Source organism: Crinia signifera, chromosome 2, assembly GCF_055691185.1.
Source record: "Crinia signifera chromosome 2, ASM5569118v1, whole genome shotgun sequence".
Classification (NCBI taxonomy): Eukaryota; Metazoa; Chordata; class Amphibia; order Anura; family Myobatrachidae; genus Crinia; species Crinia signifera.
Window position 1 is genome coordinate 243548238 of NC_139218.1, and position 19540 is coordinate 243567777.

The 19540-nt window shown below is 42.4% G+C and overlaps 1 protein-coding gene across 2 annotated transcripts in view; it reads left to right on the forward strand.

Moving 5' to 3' along the window:
- The window catches only part of ATP2A3 (ATPase sarcoplasmic/endoplasmic reticulum Ca2+ transporting 3), a 128757-nt gene that overhangs the window by 99296 nt on the left and 9921 nt on the right, over nucleotides 1-19540 (forward strand). For both annotated transcript variants that reach the window (XM_083174137.1, XM_083174138.1), the window contains exons 11-18: nucleotides 1035-1166; nucleotides 2423-2548; nucleotides 4220-4438; nucleotides 4526-4861; nucleotides 4950-5170; nucleotides 13753-13955; nucleotides 14522-14607; nucleotides 15845-15978. In XM_083174137.1, the coding sequence (XP_083030263.1) occupies nucleotides 1035-1166; nucleotides 2423-2548; nucleotides 4220-4438; nucleotides 4526-4861; nucleotides 4950-5170; nucleotides 13753-13955; nucleotides 14522-14607; nucleotides 15845-15978 (1457 nt within the window). The remainder of the gene's footprint in view (nucleotides 1-1034; nucleotides 1167-2422; nucleotides 2549-4219; nucleotides 4439-4525; nucleotides 4862-4949; nucleotides 5171-13752; nucleotides 13956-14521; nucleotides 14608-15844; nucleotides 15979-19540) is intronic.

A 19540-nucleotide genomic window follows, 5' to 3' on the forward strand; every position in this document is an offset into this window, starting at 1 on the left:
CTAATGGTCCAGAAAATCCACCACATTCCTGGGCGTGTGGGCAGGTACACTGTCAAGGTGGAAAAGAGCACCTTGAATGTGAGATCTGGTCTTCCAGCATTTGCGCAGGCGTTGGTTGAGCTACCAGACCGAAATGACAGTTCACTGCACTGGTATGGTAGCTACATGAGAAGTCTTGGCCCAAAAACCGCCACCATCTGCTCGGTCACTCTGGACTTAAGTCAGTAGTTATATGGTGATGCACCTCCAACTGGGTCAATACATGTTTGGCCATCAGGAATCTTTATCACTGATAAACTCCCAGAAAGCTGAATAGGAGGCTGCTACTTCTCTTGAGTCAGTTGCACCCTGCATGCAGAAACCTTGCTCAGGACAATCTTTTCATGGAGGTTGGATCCCCATGACGTGCCACTTTCCTTTTCTAAATGGGCCACAGCAACCCTGGCATCCATCTAAAATATGTTCCGCATAGTGGCATGTTTTCCTCTGTGATAGCGAGTCAGCTGCAATGCTTGAAGAAAATCTCAAAGGAAAACTCTCCTGGTTCAAGTTGTCCTTTGCAATGAAGGACTTCTGGGTTTAGGACCTGGGGGAACTTTGCTCATGCATTGAGTGATGCACATGCCGTAGACCTGCTGAGAGGGCAATATTTAGAATCAGAATTACACAATTTTGGACCATGGTATCCGAACATACAGGGAAATATTGGAGTAGAGACACCAATGTACTAGTCTGGGATAAATGAGGGGTGTGTTTCTCCTGTTTGCCACTAGATGGAGGAACACCTATTTAAAGTTTGCAATTAATATATCCTTTTGACCATCCTGAAGTGTACAGTATGTTATATACAGTGAAATGTCACATTTTGTATACCTCAATGTGCGTAAACAAATATATGATGTGATTTAATCTACTGTAGGCAGCTATTTAAAATTAATTGAATGCAGTGTTTAAAATTCAATCATAATATTTAATGATTTGACAAAGTCAATTTAAGATGTTGAGATTTTTGAGTATATTGATAACTTTTGCAGTCCAAGGGAGTATATGAAAAGGTCGGCGAGGCAACAGAGACTGCTTTGACCTGCCTGGTGGAAAAGATGAATGTCTTTAATACGGATTTAAGTAAGCTCTCAAAGGTGGAACGAGCGAATGCCTGCAATTCTGTGAGTATGAATTCAAACTGAGAAAGACAATGGACTGTGAATTATTACATGTTGGCACTGATTTAACATTATTGTTTCAATTAGATTGTTTTTGTAGAGCTGAGCAAAAAGCCACTGTTCCAAATAAATATATAAAGGCGCTTTGGAGATGCATATGATAGATGGGGAGGAGATACCTATGATAGATGGGGACTTGCTGGGTACACACCTAAACACTTATCTTCCCAATCTAATTACTTATTGACAGTGATGATCTCATTGACACTTGTCCAAATAGTTTTATGAATATAGAAGTGTCTTCTACACAATTAAAATACATTTTAGCTAATAATTTCACTTATTGATAAGTAATTATGTGGGACTCTACATTGTACAGGTCCCTGCACTTTTCATATAGCTGGGATCTCTGCTAGCCATCTTCGGAGATGTTCTGCATTCTCCCTTGTAGAGCAGAGATGATGTACCATCACTGCTAGAAAATATTAGAGCAACTGTGTCAGAAATCACCTATGAGAGAACGTGAGTAGCACAGAAGATATCCAGCCAAGCCAGGGACCTACTATAGGGTATATTCAATGGTGCCGGCGAGCCTCTGATGGTGAGCTATACGGCGAGCATTGCCAATAGCTCACCATCAGAGTATTCAACGGCGTCCCCTTAACTTGCCGTTTTGACCTCGCTGGTTCTTTTTAGTAAAGTGGAAACTGTGAGTGCAGCCATGAAAACGGCGATGCTCGCCACAAAATGCAGTGGGCTTGCTGCATATGCGGTGAACCTTGCCATTCCAGGGAATCTTGCCATCCTCTGATGGTGAGAATTCTCCTGGAACATTGAATACAGCAAACGTGTTAGATGGCGAGGATGATCCTCACCCAAAATAATCCATCCTCGCCAGACAATCCCCCTAGTTCTTGTTGTGAAACCACCAAAGACCTTGTTAAGTGACATTTTTAAGGTTGATATTAAAGTGGAAAACACTAATTTACAATTTCCCACAGGACATCATAACCTGCAAACCTCTGAAACATCTTCAGTTTCTGGCAGATATATAGTAAAAGTGTGAAAGACCTGGAATTTTCCCCGGTCACCCCAGGTTTTAGCATTAAACTAATTAGGGCTGTTAAATAATTGTAATAGTCATTACACCGCAAATATTCTAGTCTGATACACTATTTCCATTCTATACTATAGTAGTGTGGCTGTGTATATCTTGATTTGAATGTTCTGCATGAGAAACTTTTTTTATATTGTACCAGGTAATAAAAAAGATTATGAAGAAAGACTGTACCTTGGAGTTTTCCCGAGATCGGAAATCCATGTCCGTGTATTGCACCCCTGTTGGTTCTAGTGCAGCAGCATCTGGCAGTAAGATGTTCATAAAGGTAACAAGTTTTGTCATATTCACTCTGTATATTAACATTTTCTTATGAAAGTTACCATTGCTTACAAATATTGTCATGTTTCTCAGTTTGCCAACATTTGCACCTTCTTGCCCATTTTTTTCATTCTATGTGACCTAAAAGATATTTATTGGTCAGTGACGCTATCTCCCAACCCGCTATAGGATTCTCTCCTGGGTGCCATATGTGTGTGTATATATATATATATATATGTGTGTGTGTGTGTGTGTGTGTGTGTGTGTGTGTGTGTGTATGTGTGTATATATATTATCATTTATTTTTATTTTTTTAATAAGGACTGAACATCTAGAACACAATCATTTTACAGGGAATCCGTTATATGCTCCTGGTATTAGTAAATATTAGGATATTGTTTTCCTATGTCTTGTACTTGAGACCTTCTCTACAGTATGTTTTGAGTTTCAGTGTTACTCAGATTTCAATGTGTACATGGTTCTCATTGGGTATACAAGAAGTGGTAAATCTAATTATGCTTGCGGGTTGTACATCATGGGTGCGTCTCAATGCTCTTTGTTTCTGTTTTGGCTTCTGTTCATGAGTGCTGGAGTTTTGCAATGATGTCATTAAAGCTAAAATAAATTCTGTGGTTGGACTGTGCATTGCAGATAATGTAGTCAGTCAGCACCATCTAGAGGAAAATTATGAGCGAAGCAGGTTAATGTTTTTGATACACTAGCTTGGCTGATTTGTCCCTTAGGCAGCCGAATGTACCAGCTTGTTCCAAACCGCTACCTCATGTGTTATAATAATTATCCAGCAATTTATTGGTTAATGTAAACCTACAACACATAAAGTGGCAATTACAATACTTTCCCTAACAGGGAATCACCCAGAGTGTTTCTCCTGCTGATGGATGCATGCTCTTTCACTCCTCAGCCAGCAAGCCCTATGTCTTCCTGCTTTTGTCAGAGAGTCCATTATGTCATGCAGCTGTGATCCACAGTTTCTCACAGGGTGACCCGACCTAATGTGTTGTAGTCATTGTCTGAATTAGAAGACTTGACCAAGAAGATATCCGGTTTCCTTGATATCTGAGAATCTAAAGTCATCCAGTTTTTTTACCTTTTCCTGATTTTAATTTAGCGCATTTAAAAAAAAAATGACACCTCCAATGCCAAATCATATCTGAGCCTCCCAGGAAGCTGCCGGGGAGCTCAACAGAAATCTGGTCCGAATTGTCTTTCGGACAAGTCAGCCTAGTGTGCTGTATGTGGGCCTTGACTGACCAAAGAGCATGAAAGTACATAATACATTTTTTATTAAAGGTATTACTACGCAGTATACTGTAGGTCACAGATCTCTAAAACCGAAGGTATGGTAACAAAGTGAAGTTCCTATAGTAAAATATGGGGTTGGAGGGGGTAGATCAAGGTGGAGAGTTTATAATGGATGAGCAAGATCTACAGGGAACATTAGCATGTGCTGGAAAGTGTAAAGAAAGACTTTTGAATTCTGCATGGATTTTGTGCTTGGAGGGTTCCTGGTAGTGCAAAATGAGTGATCGCGATGGCAAGCTTCAGCAGAGAGGTCTTGTTATATTAATCAGTAAAGGAATATCCTATATATAAGGATGTAGTTTGATTACATGAAATTGACACCATTTAGTAACCTTTAAGATTTTATTACTTGCAGGGTGCTCCTGAAAGTGTTATTGAGCGTTGCAATTATGTGCGTGTGGGTTCTACAAAGCTCCCTTTGACTCCATCAGCTAGAGAGAGGATCATGGCTAAGGTTCGGGACTGGGGTAGTGGCATGGACACCCTTCGATGTCTTGCTCTGGCTACAAGAGATGTACCAACAAAATTAGAAGACATGCAATTGGAAGATTCGAACAAGTTCATCAACTACGAGGTAAGCCTATCCTTTGCAAAAAGACATTTTACTCATAGTATTTTATTGCTTAAAAATGAAAAGTAATTGAATTCTTTCAACTTTTAGACAAATTTGACATTTGTTGGATGCGTTGGAATGTTAGATCCTCCCCGTAAAGAGGTGACTACCTCTATCCAGATGTGCAGAAAAGCTGGCATCAAGGTGATAATGATAACTGGTGACAACAAAGGTACGGCAGTAGCAATATGCAGGAAGATTGGCATATTTTCAGAATCCGAAGACATAACAGACAAGGCGTACACTGGAAGAGAGTTTGATGACCTCCCATTAGAGAGACAGCGGGATGCTTGTCGTAATGCTCGCTGCTTTGCCCGTGTGGAACCAGCACACAAGTCCAAAATTGTGGAGTATTTGCAGTCTCTCAATGAAATTACTGCTATGGTAAGAATTATCTTACTTAATATCCACATTAGATGGAAGCAAAATATTGAATGCTTGTGGAAATACTAGTATCTTTTTTATATCTTAGACAGGTGATGGAGTGAACGATGCCCCAGCCCTGAAGAAGGCTGAGATTGGCATTGCTATGGGGTCTGGCACCGCAGTCGCAAAGTCCGCAGCAGAAATGGTTCTCTCTGATGACAATTTCTCTACTATAGTGTCTGCTGTTGAAGAAGGCCGAGCAATTTATAACAACATGAAACAGTTTATTCGCTACCTTATCTCATCCAATGTTGGTGAGGTAGTCTGGTAAGAGATTTTTAATATCTCTGTATGGAACATGCCAGCAGGCTATTTAGGTATTTATTGAAAGCCTTGCTACACTGTTTACTGTATGGATTATGTATTATTTCTTTGAAGAAATATAGTTGACAAACGGTATTGGTGCCATTGGTTTGTAATAACCTAATTCCCCATAAGAGCAAGTTGCCGGGTTTCCAATAAGATGGTTTAAAGTGAGCCATAAATCCCATTGCATAAAAGTCACAGTATACACCTATACTTGCAAAGTGTCTCCATATAACTTCTGTAGGCACAAACTATTCTTATTGGTGATAGGGGAATTCCCTTTTAAAGATAAAATAAAAGATAGCATTGTGAAATATAGACCTAGGCTGATATCCAGTTAGGCAAAGGTATTGCCCACAAAAATGACACTGATCTCATGTTTTGGATAACTGGAAGTATCCAATTTTTAATTGGCTAAGCCCCGTATCTTGAGAAAATCCAGTGGAAGGAGATGATTGACCAATGGTGAGCGCAGGGTTTGGGATAGTGTATGCAGGGTGAGTTTTTTTTAAAAGGTGTATTCAATGTTGGGGCACGGCTGTCGGGTTGGCGCAACAGCCGTGACCCTCTCCCGTTCTAGTCTGCTCGACCGAGAATTTGCAGACGGGACCAGAAGGGGGCGTGGCCGCGAGCTGTTACCGGGAGCTCGTTAATTCCCAGCCGTTCTCGGTAGAACGAGCCCAACTGCGTGTGAAGTTGGGCTCGTTCTGCCGAGATCCCCTGTTCAATGCTGTCAGGGAAGACAACATTGAATAGTGCCCCGCAGCCATCTCTCTCGTCGGGAGTATTGAATATCCCACTTAGTGTGTTTTGGGGAGTAGGTGCATGGTTGTGGTAGTGAGGTACAAGGTTAGGAGTCCTGTGCCCAGCTAGCCCCTGGACTTTGCTGTCTGTGACACTACAGCGAAGAACCAGAGGAGCAGGCAGTAAATAAGGCTTATTGGAAATTTCCAATTGCTTTGTTAGTCATTTCAGGGTGGGGTTTGCACAGCAATTCCCATCCATTTTTACTGTGTGCAAACCTGGCTGTATTTGTATACAAAATGCTAAATTGCATTGTTTTTGTGTGCAACATGGCATTTGATATGCAGATGTGACCCGTTTGCACACAGAATATAGCCATTCCACATATTATTTTAATCAGTAGAAGCTGCTTGTGCATTGTATTCACATCACTTTTTGTATAAGATACACTTTTAACCCCTTCACGACATTTGACGTATATATACGTCATGGCCGGGAAGTACTTCCCGACACATGACGTATATATACGTCATGACTTTAAACTGTCACTGCGTCTCGAGACGCAGTGACAGAGGGACGATGTCTGCTGTCCCTGACAGCAGACATGTCCCTGCATGCCCAGGGGGGGCTGCGATGTCGCCCCCCCGTCGGCGATCGCTGTGATTGGCTGTTCAGTGTGAACAGCCATTCACAGCGTTTTCCTGTGTTACCAGCGAATCAGACGCTTGGTAACACAGGTGTCAATCACCGCCGGGCGTCAGGGGGCATGAGGGGGTCATCGGTGACGATGACACCTCACCCCACCCTCACCCCACCTGCCCCCAAGGCTGTGATTGGTCCGTGGGACCCACGGACCAATCACAGCCAAGGCGCGACATTTAAACTAACGGTGACTGCGCTGCAGACGCCATTCCGGTCTGGAATAGCGTGCAGAGCGGTCACCGTGCCTATCTGCCGTGATACTGACCTGATCCTTGCTAATACTTACCTGATCCTTGCAAATACCTTACCTGATCACTTGATCACTGCTTGTAGCGTGCTGGACGCTTCCTGGATCTGACTTCCTGAGACTTCCTGCTGCTGCTGCAGTGTGATAGAGAGATAGAGAGAGATAGAGAGATAGTGACAGAGAGAGCTATATTGTGTGTCTGCTACCCCCCCTTTTTGGGGGTGCAGGGGTTTTTTATATATAAATAACTGTCACTGCTGCTGCTGCAGTGTCATAGTGATAGATAGTGATAGATAGTGAGAGATAGTGAGAGATAGTGATAGATAGTGATAGATAGTGAGAGATAGAGAGATTTGTGTCTGCTACCCCCCCTTTTTGGGGGTGCAGGTTTTTTTTTTATATATATAACTGTCAGTGCTGCTGCTGCAGTGTCATAGTGATAGATAGTGATAGATAGTGAGAGATAGAGAGAGATAGTGACATAGAGTGATAGAGAGTGTATATTTTGTGTCTGCTACCCCCCCTTTTTGGGGGTGCAGTTTTTTTTTTATACATATAACTGTCAGTGCTGCTGCTGCAGTGTGATAGATAGTGATAGATAGTGATAGATAGTGATAGATAGTGATAGATAGTGAGAGATAGAGAGAGATAGTGACAGAGAGTGATAGAGAGTGTATATTTTGTGTCTGCTACCCCCGCCTTTTGTGCTGATCACTATATCTGAGGTGATCAGCAACTTTTTGGGGGCGCAGAGGTTTTTTTTTTTTATATATACCTGTCAGTTGCTACCAGTTGCACCAAAGGTTGTGCACCTGCTGCCCCTCACTGGTAATCAGTGTCGCATCACTGATCACCTTTTTTTTTTTTTTGTGGGTGCTGTGTGGTCTTTTTTTAATTTTTTTTTTACACACATTGTGATTTTGTGGGTGTCCTGTGGCCACTGTGCGCTGATCAGTGACGTACATCACTGATCAGCTTTTTCGGCACAGGGTTGATCTATTTTTTTTTTTTTTTTTATCAAATTCCTGTTGCCTTTGAGCGCTGTTCAGTGACGGACGTTACTGACCAACATCTGTGCTCAATTTTTGGCGCAGGACCTTTTTTTTTGTTTTTTTAACCCCTTCAATTTTTTTTTTTTTTTTTAACCCCTTCAATTTTTTTTTTTTTGTATAAAGTATTTTTTTTTTCTGCACTACATACACACTACACACTACATACCCCCCGGGTTGAAATAAAGTTTGTACCCCCCCCTACACTATACACGTGTTGAAACATTTCACTACCAGTAACACAAAAATAAAAATGTCATCCCAAATGTCATCCCAAATGTCATCCCAGTCATCCAGAAGAATGTATTCAGTGGAGGAGGCATATGCCATGCTTGCTTCTGATTCTGACACAGCCAGTGAGGCAAGCGGGGAATTTGAAGGATTCGTCTTAAGCTCCTCTTCCTCCTCTGGTGATGAGGGACCCCCTCAAAGACGCCCCCGTAGAGCAGCTGAGACCCCCCCCCCCCCCAATAATTGATCTCGTATGGACCCCACCACCAGACAATTTTGAGCCCCAGGTTCCTGAGTTTTTGGCCATCCCAGGAATCCAATTTGATTCCACAGGTCTCAGAGAAATTGACTTTTTCAAATTATTTTTCTCTGATGATTTTATAAATTTAATGGTGGACCAAACTAATTTATATGCCCAGCAGTTTATTGCTCAAAACCCCACGTCATCATTTGCTAGGTGGACCCCTGTAGATGCAGTAGAGATGATGACGTTTTGGGGTCTGGTGTTTCATATGGGCATAGTAAAAAAGCCACAAATTAGGCAATATTGGAGTACAGATGTTCTGTACAGCACCCCATTTTACCGTATGGCCATGACTCGGACTCGTTTTGAGGCAATCCATAAATTTATACATTACACCGATAATGCACAGTGCCCACCCAGAGATGATCCCACCTTTGACAGGCTTTTCAAAGTCAGGCCGGTCATTGATCATTTCAGTGCCAAATTTGCAGAGCTATACATCCCTGATAAATGTATTAGCATCGACGAGTCCCTTATACATTTTAAAGGAAGGGTTAAATTCCGCCAGTACCTTCCCAGTAAGAGGGCAAGGTATGGCATAAAAATGTATAAGCTGTGTGAAAGCACCACAGGGTACACCCACAAGTTTAGGGTATATGAAGGGAAGGATTCAAGAATTGAACCGCCAGAATGCCCCCCCTCCCTCGTAGGTGTTAGTGGAAAAATTGTCTGGGATTTAATGCACCCCTTCCTGGATAAGGGTTATCACCTCTATGTGGATAACTTTTACACCAGCATCCCCCTGTTTAAGGCCCTTGGTTCAAGAGGTACAGCAGCTTGCGGTACTGTGCGTAAGAACCAAAGAGGCCTCCCAAAAACGCACATTGCCCAAGTAATGAGAAGGGGTGAAAGCAGGGGAATATGCACCGAAAATATGTTGTTGGTCAAATATAAGGACAAGAGGGATGTCCTTATACTGACAACAATTCATGGAGACAGTACCACCTCCATCCCTGTACGAGGTACCAGTACCCACACCTCAAAACCAAATTGTATCCTAGATTACAATAAGTACATGGGCGGAGTGGATCTTTCAGATCAGGTACTGAAGCCGTACAGTGCCCTGCGGAAAACAAATATCTGGTACAAGAAGCTGGCCGTGTATATCATCCAGATGGCACTGTATAACGCTTACGTGCTATTCCGTTCTACCGGCCAGAGGGGGACATTTATGCACTTTCAAGAGGAAGTCATAAAGGGCCTAATATTTGGGAACCAGCAGGCAGAGGGCCCCAGTACTTCTAGTACTGGCCCCCGTATTGTACCAGGGCAGCATTTTCCCAACGAAATCCCCTCCACTGCAAGAAAGGGCAGGACACAAAAAAGGTGCAAAGTTTGCTATAAAAAGGGAATAAGAAAGGAAACTATTTTCCACTGTGAAACTTGCCCCGACAAACCCGGCCTATGTATAAAGGAGTGTTTCAAAATATACCACACATCTATGGATTATTAGGTTCATCATTTCACCGTGCTTCGGGGGTCTTGCTAATGCCACATAGCACCCACCATTCATTCCACCAGAATCTGAGCTGCAAAATCCAAAAATCACTCCTTCCCTTCTGAGTCCTGCCATGCGCCCAACTGGTATTTTTTGGTCACATGTGAGGCATTGCCGTACTCGGGAGAAATTGGGGCACATATTTTGGGGTGCTTTGTCTCCTTCATTCCTTGTGAAAATGAAAAATTTTGAGCCAGAACTGCATTTTTGTGTAAAAAAAATGTAATTTTTCATTTTCACTGCCCAGTTGTATCAAAATTGGTGAAACCCCTGGGGGGTTGAAAAGTACACTATACCCCTAGATGAATTCCCTGAGGAGTGTAGTTTGCAAAATGGGGTCACTTGTGGGGGGGTTCCACTGTATTGGTAATGCAACATAGCACCCACCATTCATTCCACCAAAATCTGTGCTCCAAAATCCAAAAATCACTCCTTCCCTTCTGAGTCCTGCCATGCACCCAACTGGTATTTTTTGGTCACATGTGAGGCATTGCCGTACTCTGGAGAAATGGGGGCACAGATTTTGGGGTGCTTTGTCTCCTTCATTCCTTGTGAAAATGAAAAATTTTGAGCCAGAAGTACATTTTTGTGTAAAAAAATGTAATTTTTCATTTTCACTGCCCAGTTGTATCAAAATTGGTGAAACCCCTGGGGGTTTGAAATGTACACTATACCCCTAGATGAATTCCCTGAGGAGTGTAGTTTGCAAAATGGGGTCACTTGTGGGGGGGTTCCACTGTATTGGTAATGCAACATAGCACCCACCATTCATTCCACCAAAATCTGTGCTCCAAAATCCAAAAATCACTCCTTCCCTTCTGAGTCCTGCCATGCACCCAACTGGTATTTTTTGGTCACATGTGAGGCATTGCCGTACTCTGGAGAAATGGGGGCACAGATTTTGGGGTGCTTTGTCTCCTTCATTCCTTGTGAAAATGAAAAATTTTGAGCCAGAAGTACATTTTTGTGTAAAAAAATTTAATTTTTCATTTTCACTGCCCAGTTGTATCAAAATTGGTGAAACCCCTGGGGGTTTGAAATGTACACTATACCCCTAGATGAATTCCCTGAGGGGTGTACTTTGCAAAATGGGGTGACTTGTGGGGGGGTTCCACTGTATTGGTGCTTTGGGAGTCTTGCTAATGCAACATGGCACCCACCATTCATTCCACCAAAATCTGTGCTGCCAAATCCAAAAATCACTCCTTCCCTTCTGAGTCCTGCCATGCGCCCAACTGGTATTTTTTGGTCACATGTGAGGCATTGCCATACTCGGGAGAAATTGGGGCACAGATTTTGGGGTGCTTTGTCTCCTTCATTCCTTGTGAAAATGAAAAATTTTGAGCCAGAACTGCATTTTTGTGTAAAAAAATGTAATTTTTCATTTTCACTGCCCAGTTGTATCAAAATTGGTGAAACCCCTGGGGGTTTGAAATGTACACTATACCCCTAGATGAATTCCCTGAGGGGTGTACTTTGCAAAATGGGGTGACTTGTGGGGGGGTTCCACTGTATTGGTGCTTTGGGAGTCTTGCTAATGCAACATGGCACCCACCATTCATTCCACCAAAATCTGTGCTGCCAAATCCAAAAATCACTCCTTCCCTTCTGAGTCCTGCCATGCGCCCAACTGGTATTTTTTGGTCACATGTGAGGCATTGCCGTACTCGGGAGAAATTGGGGCACAGATTTTGGGGTGCTTTGTCTCCTTCATTCCTTGTGAAAATGAAAAATTTTGAGCCAGAACTGCATTTTTGTGTAAAAAAATGTAATTTTTCATTTTCACTGCCCAGTTGTATCAAAATTGGTGAAACCCCTGGGGGTTTGAAATGTACACTATACCCCTAGATGAATTCCCTGAGGGGTGTACTTTGCAAAATGGGGTGACTTGTGGGGGGGTTCCACTGTATTGGTGCTTTGGGAGTCTTGCTAATGCAACATGGCACCCACCATTCATTCCACCAAAATCTGTGCTGCCAAATCCAAAAATCACTCCTTCCCTTCTGAGTCCTGCCATGCGCCCAACTGGTATTTTTTGGTCACATGTGAGGCATTGCCGTACTCGGGAGAAATTGGGGCACAGATTTTGGGGTGCTTTGTCTCCTTCATTCCTTGTGAAAATGAAAAATTTTGAGCCAGAACTGCATTTTTGTGTAAAAAAATGTAATTTTTCATTTTCACTGCCCAGTTGTATCAAAATTGGTGAAACCCCTGGGGGTTTGAAATGTACACTATACACCTAGATGAATTCCCTGAGGGGTGTACTTTGCAAAATGGGGTGACTTGTGGGGGGGTTCCACTGTATTGGTGCTTTGGGAGTCTTGCTAATGCAACATGGCACCCACCATTCATTCCACCAAAATCTGTGCTGCCAAATCCAAAAATCACTCCTTCCCTTCTGAGTCCTGCCATGCGCCCAACTGGTATTTTTTGGTCACATGTGAGGCATTGCCGTACTCGGGAGAAATTGGGGCACAGATTTTGGGGTGCTTTGTCTCCTTCATTCCTTGTGAAAATGAAAAATTTTGAGCCAGAACTGCATTTTTGTGTAAAAAAATGTAATTTTTCATTTTCACTGCCCAGTTGTACCAAAATTGGTGAAACCCCTGGGGGTTTGAAATGTACACTATACCCCTAGATGAATTCCCTGAGGGGTGTAGATTGCAAAATGGGGTGACTTGTGGGGGAGGTTCCTAACTTTTAGCACTTATGGTGCCTAGAAACCTACATGGTGCCTAAAAAAAAATCTCATAAAAAGGAGGCTCCAAAATCAAGTAGGTGCTCCTTCTATTATGAAGCCTGTGGTTTGGTCAACGTGCACACTAGGGCCACATATAGGATATTTTTGAAAACAAAAGAATTGGGGGAATCAATTTTTAGTCACATTTCTCTAGTAAAATCTACTGTATTCGTTAGAAAAATGTATTAAAATTGAAACTCTGCAAAAAAAAAGAAATTTTGAAATTTCACCTACACTTTGTTTTAATTCCTGTGAAACACCTAAAGGGTTAACAAACTTCCAAAATGCTGTTTTGAATACTGTGAGGGGTGCAGTTTTTGAAATGGCATCATTTATGGGGGTGTCTCACATACAAGTCCCTCAAAGTCACATCAGAACTGAACTGGTCCCTAAAAAAATCAGTGTTTGAAATTTTCTTGAAAATTTGAGAATTTGCTAGTCATATTTGAAGCCTCCTAGTGTCCAAAAAAATGAAAAGGAGGTTGAAATAATGATTGCAACATAAAGTAGACATATGGTCTTTGTTAGTTATTAACTATTTTGAGTGGTATGATTATTTGTCTCACAAGCAGAAAATGTGACATTTTGCATATTGCTAAATTTTCCATTTTTTCACGATATTTTGGTATTTTTCACAAAAAAACACAGACTGTATCGACCCAAATTTACCACTAACTTGAAGTACAATGTGTCACGAGAAAACAATCTCAAAATCACTGGGATAAGTAAAAGCAAAAAAAAGTTATCCCCACTTAAGTGAGACATGTCAGATTTGAAAAAAAGGGCTCTGTCATGAAGGCACAAACTGGCTCTGTCATGAAGGGGTTAACTAAAAAAGTTGCACACAGAAAGACTCAGCGCTAGAGTCATGGCATGGCGTGACTAGAAGGGCTGTTTAACGCACAAGGAGACTAGATGTATGTGGACACATCTGTAGGGGTTTTGTTTTTAAACTTGTTTACAAATATGTACATATTCCTGTAATGCCTTTAGACTATGTGAAGTTAAAAATAATTTCTTCCTTTCAGCATCTTTCTCACTGCGATCATTGGCTTACCAGAAGCCCTCATCCCTGTTCAGCTGCTCTGGGTTAATCTTGTGACAGATGGTTTACCTGCCACTGCTTTGGGATTTAACCCACCTGATCTTGACATCATGGACAAGCAACCTCGCAATCCCCGGGAACCACTCATTAGTGGCTGGTTATTTTTCAGATATCTTGCCATTGGAGGTATTATTACAAAAGCTATTTTGTTTAAGTATCCAATCATGATTACACAAAACCTGCAGTAAAGTAAATACACCTTTAAAAATAATTTTTCAATAATTATAAATAAAAAGTGAATCGTGCTGTAATGTTGTACCGTCAAAGATTATGCTGTAAATGTACATGGAGGACTTAAGCTGCCCATAAACGGAGCCGTTCGCCGGCATCCGTTCTGTTGTATGCGATGCGCGCTCCCGCGCATCACATAGTACGGTACAGAAAGTACCGTACTGCACATACTTTTTGTACTAGGTACACATCGTATCGGATCGCAGTGCATGCACACTGCATGCACTAGGGATGCAATCCGATCCGATGTGTGCTGTTTAAGTTCCAAATGGATTCGTTAAACGGACCGTGTATGGACAGCTTTACTCAAATCCTCAGTGCCAAATGTTTGAAACCAGCGATATGTTTGTTTTATTTGAACTATTGTCATAATTTTGTTTAAAATAAAATATTTAAACAAACAAAAAGTGACTCATGCAGTTCACCGCATGCGCTCAACTTCTTCTCTTCCCTTGTTGCAGTCTACGTAGGCCTTGCTACTGTTGGAGCTGCTACATGGTGGTTCTTATATGATGAAGATGGACCGGAGGTCACATTCTACCAGCTGGTAAGTGACATTATTCTGGCTTTGTAGAGTCACCAATAGAAAGACTAATCACAATATACAGCCTATACACACACATAAGCACACCTACTGTACATAGTCTATATTATCTAGCGACTCTGATCTGGCGTACTCCAAATCAGGGGATTGTCCTTTCTTTTGAGTATTTAAAATAGAAAAAAAAAAATTATGGTAGAAAAATTATTCAAACGTCCAATTCAAATCATTTTTGCTCAAACACTCCTCCTCTGTGTGTGTGTGTGTGTGTGTGTGTGTGTAACTTTTTTTATGGAACAGAAACTTCAATACACAATTTTAGTATCAACTGTGTACAAAATTCAGTTGTTTTCGTAAAAATAAAAAGCTTTTGCATTCTGTTCCCAATTATTGCACTAGTAGGTTTTGATATGTATACAGCTAGCCGCAGGGTTTTCCCCGCAGCTAAATGCTGTGTGGAGAAAAGCTTTTCAGTTCGCCTTTACCCCATGTGATCACTGTGTTAGCATGCACTAACCCATTGATCCTGTGTAAATTACTGCATCTACTCTGGAATGCCCTTTCACAAACAATACAGTTTCCTGTAGTCTGTAAAACTTCAAGCAATCCCTGACAAATCACCTCTTCAGACAAGCTTATCAGATGCCAGAACCATCCACATAACCTTCATAAGCTAACTTACACAATTACATCCCCTCTATGCGGTCCACACATTTCCTCACATTTTATCTTTATTCTTTTCTCTCATGTGCTGACACGCACTGTGCCTCTCTCTCTCACACACACACACACACACACTGATTTGATGCAAACTCTGTGCCTCTCACACACGTTGACGTGCACTCTGTGCCACTCACACACGCTGACGCGCACTGTGCCTCTCTCTCACACATGCTAATGCGCACTCTGTTTCTCTCTCTCACAGGCTCACGTGCACTCTGTGCCTCCCACTGACTGCCCCCCTCCCATTTCATGCCTGGGCCTACCAGGTAATTTATCTGGGCCCCCACCACACCAGTCCAACTCTGCCTTTAACAGAGATCACACACAACTTACCAATATTTCCATAGTGGGATATTAATATTTGCACACTCTGGTATGTGGTGCCTCAGCAGAGATGTAAGGTACTGTCAATAATTCACAGACTATCACCATGTTAGATTTTACACCATTGCAGACCAGAAATTTATCAACAGAGTGGTTTGTATGTACAGTACGAGACTAATTGTCATCTTCTCTATAGAGGCACTTCATGAAGTGTACATCCAACAACCCTTTGTTTGAAGGAATAGACTGTGAAGTGTTTGAGTCCCGTTATCCCACCACTATGGCCCTCTCCGTACTGGTAACGGTGGAGATGTGCAATGCCCTTAACAGGTAAGCAATGCTAAGCAATCAATGTGTGTTTCTAGATAAAGAAGCTGCTGATTGCTACCCAGTAGTTTTTGCACTTTTGTATGATTAATTCAGTGATTTATCATGTGCAGCTTGCTCTAGCATTCACCCACATACATTTATGTATCTACTGTATAATGCATGCATGGTGTGTGGTGCACATGGACCCCTGGGTCCGGAGGAATACACGCTGCACACCCTGAACCCAGGTTTAATGCTTACCTCTCCAGAGTCCTGCATCGATGCTGCAGCAGCAGAAATCACTAGGAAGATGGTGCAGCACCCGATTTCCTGGTGATTTCCCGGTCACTTTACCTGCTCACATACTGTATATTATTATTTTTACACTGCACATCCTAATATAGAATGCGGACTATGGCGCGGCTGGGATCCCGGGATTGAAATCCCGCCTTTTTTAGGCCAAAATCCCGGGATTGGCCTCCCTACCCCATATATGCACTAAGCAATATTTTAAACAATATTGCTCATTTTGGCCTTTCTGAGCGATACCATTTGTAATATTGCTTAGTGTGTATGCTCAATATCGATGCATACACTGATGGGTCGTTAACAATGTCCTCAGTCTTTTAATACTGTACATCTCAATTTGACTATATCGTCAGCAACTGCATGTACAGAGTAGGGACTCAATGACATCACTGAACAATATCGGTAATTATATAATTCAGTGTGTATGCACTATAACGTTCGCCAGGAGTTCAAGTGATATTGTCAGCGATATTATTTATGGATCGAATCGTCTAGTGCAGGCATCGGCAACCTGTGGCTCTCCAGCTGTTGTGAAACTAAAAGTCCCAACATGGCTTGCCACAGTTTTGCTATTAAGGAATGCTAAAACTCTGGCAGTGCATGCTGGGATGTGAAGTTTTTGGTCTAGCGTGTACCTGGCTTAAATTTTAGAAAAATGGAGTAAAAACTTTTAGGGCGGGATGTACGAAGGTAAAAATGCACTAAACCCCTCCCATTTCTAATGGGTTTACCACATTTTCAAATGTATAAAAACCCAGCTGCTGTATTTTCGTCAGCCAGGGTATCGCCACCTTGTGGTTACGATACCCTATAGAATCCTATGGGCTTCTTATCACTGCTTCTGCCGCAGATGCCTCCTCTTCCCCCTGGCTTACCTTCCTCCAGGAAGCCTGGACCCGTAAGGTAAACTCCTCCTCCCCCTAGCAACGCAGCTGGAGGTCCTTCCGGCTGCAGGGGCAAGGAGGAGGTGCTGAGGGCAGCCTGCTTAGGCTTCTGGCTGTGGGGGGAGGAGGAGGTGCCCAGGGAGGCGACTGAGACCCCCACGCACACCACATCACGGGACCTCCGTCACCGCATTACATGTTAGTACATATGTGAGAGCATCACTGTGGTGAAGCGGCCATGTATTTTAATACATCCCACCCTTAATGAGGGAACACTTCTTTTTTAGTTGACAAAAGTTTGGGCAAACATGGCCTTTCAAATTTTATTTTTTTGGCTACTGTTTTGGTCATTATTTATCAGCAAAAACTACTAAAGGGCACTTTGTGAAAAAGGAAACTCCCGTCTTTGTAATGTTGGTACCCTATTTTTTGGAAGCCAAATTAGGGGAGATGTTTCTGCATCACTGAGCTACAAGTTATGGATAATATGTTCTTAGCACACACATTTATTATGGTTCTGTAAACTATTAAAAGCCATAGCACAATTGTGATGTAGAAGGCAAATTCTATGTTTAAAATGTATAGTAATTAATTTGTATCCAATTTATTTGTAAACACAGTGTCTCAAATATTTAAAATTTTATTTTTTAACAAAAAATAAAACCCTATGTGACACCTTAAGGGCTGTTTCACACAGTACGGTTCCTGCCGCACGGTGAAATCCCGTACGGCCAGGGAGCCGTGCCGCACTCAGCAGTTGTGAATGGACACTATTGTGTCCATTCACACGGGACGGCCACGGCCCGGCCGCACGGCTGCAGCCGGATCCCCCCACTGGAAGGGACGGCTGCCGGGCTGTGGCCATCCCTGCCATTATAAAATTCTGAGTGCGGCGCGGCTCCCTGACCGTACGGGATTTCACCGTGCGGCAGGAACCGTACTGTGTGAAACAGCCCTTAGGCAGATTTTCCACTTGTTTAGAGAAAATACATAGTTTGCCACAAAGGGCAGTATTCAATGAGAAAAATTTGCCGTGTTTTATGGCGAGTTTGTGCTTTTCTCACGTTGGACGGAGACTTTTGCTCTCAAAAAGCGAGCAACCCTATTCAATGTGCACTTCTCGCCGTCTTTCTGAGTGATTTTCGCTGTGTCTCTCCGTGTAGCAATTCTCCATCTTTTCATGGAGAAGTGGAATGTGAACTATTAAAATAAAAGTTTTTTTGTTTTAATTTTGGTGTAAAAAAATCAGAAATTTTGTTCTGTGAAGGGTCATGCTATTTTTATTCATGTGCTTATAGCACATGAATATATATTTTAATTTAAAAAAAAAATTTTTTTTTTTTTTTACACAGAGCAGCCAGCAGGGGGCCGGGAGCTGAGCCGCTCATTAGATATTCATATATTCACTGCACCCGATCATTAAATATGCATGATCGGGAGCAGTGAATATACCCGGTCCCCTGCTGGCTCTGGGGGGGGGGGCAGCTTGTGCTGCCTGGGTCCCGGGGAGCCCACCTCCCCCCCACATACGTTCTGGGGCAGGCAGGGAGACTTCCATCTCCCTGCCTGCCACCGTCCCACGGCTCCCTGCAGCGGACGAGCGTCCGCTGCAGGGGTTAAGATTCGCCGCGAGGGGCAATTCGCCCCTCCGGCATTGAGTACAGGGAGAGCAAGTGGCAGACAGCCCTCCGGAGCACAGCGAGTGTGCAGCGAATCCTAAACAGGATTCGCTGCACACGGCTATATTTTACATTGAATACTGCCCAACTGTAACCGGTGCTTGCAGTCAGTTTAGGGCACATCATTGATCTGCATTCACTTGCAGTGAACATAATTTAGCTCCCTCTAGAAGACACTGCCATTGTACCAGACTACAAATGCCAATTGGGTTTAGAAGGTTCCTTCCCATTTACCTGCTTTACTGACAGTACATTTAACCATGGTAATAAACAAATTTGGGTGACTGGCCTTGAATCAACAGTGCTTTCATAGTAGATTACACTACATGAAAGACGAGGATTGTCACTTAGAACATCCACATGACTGAGCCCTCAGCAGCTGCATGTTGACTTGTCAAATAGCAAATTAAAATTTGAAATTGTTCATACAACAGACCAAATAAGGTAAGAGCGGTACAGTACTGCACATACTATAAACAGACAGGGAGTTCTGATTTTCTTTCTGATTTTCATTTCCCAATCTGTGATATTATCATTAAAAACAAAACAAGTTTATATTATGCTTTGAGATTGGAAAAGTATTTGTTGTTCTTTAAATAGCATTTGTTTTACCAAATTAGGTATTTGAAGTAGCTGCTGCCATTACTGTTTTGTTAATAAAAAGAAATCAACTAAAATGCACATTTCTTTTTCTATTAAATAGATTATAAT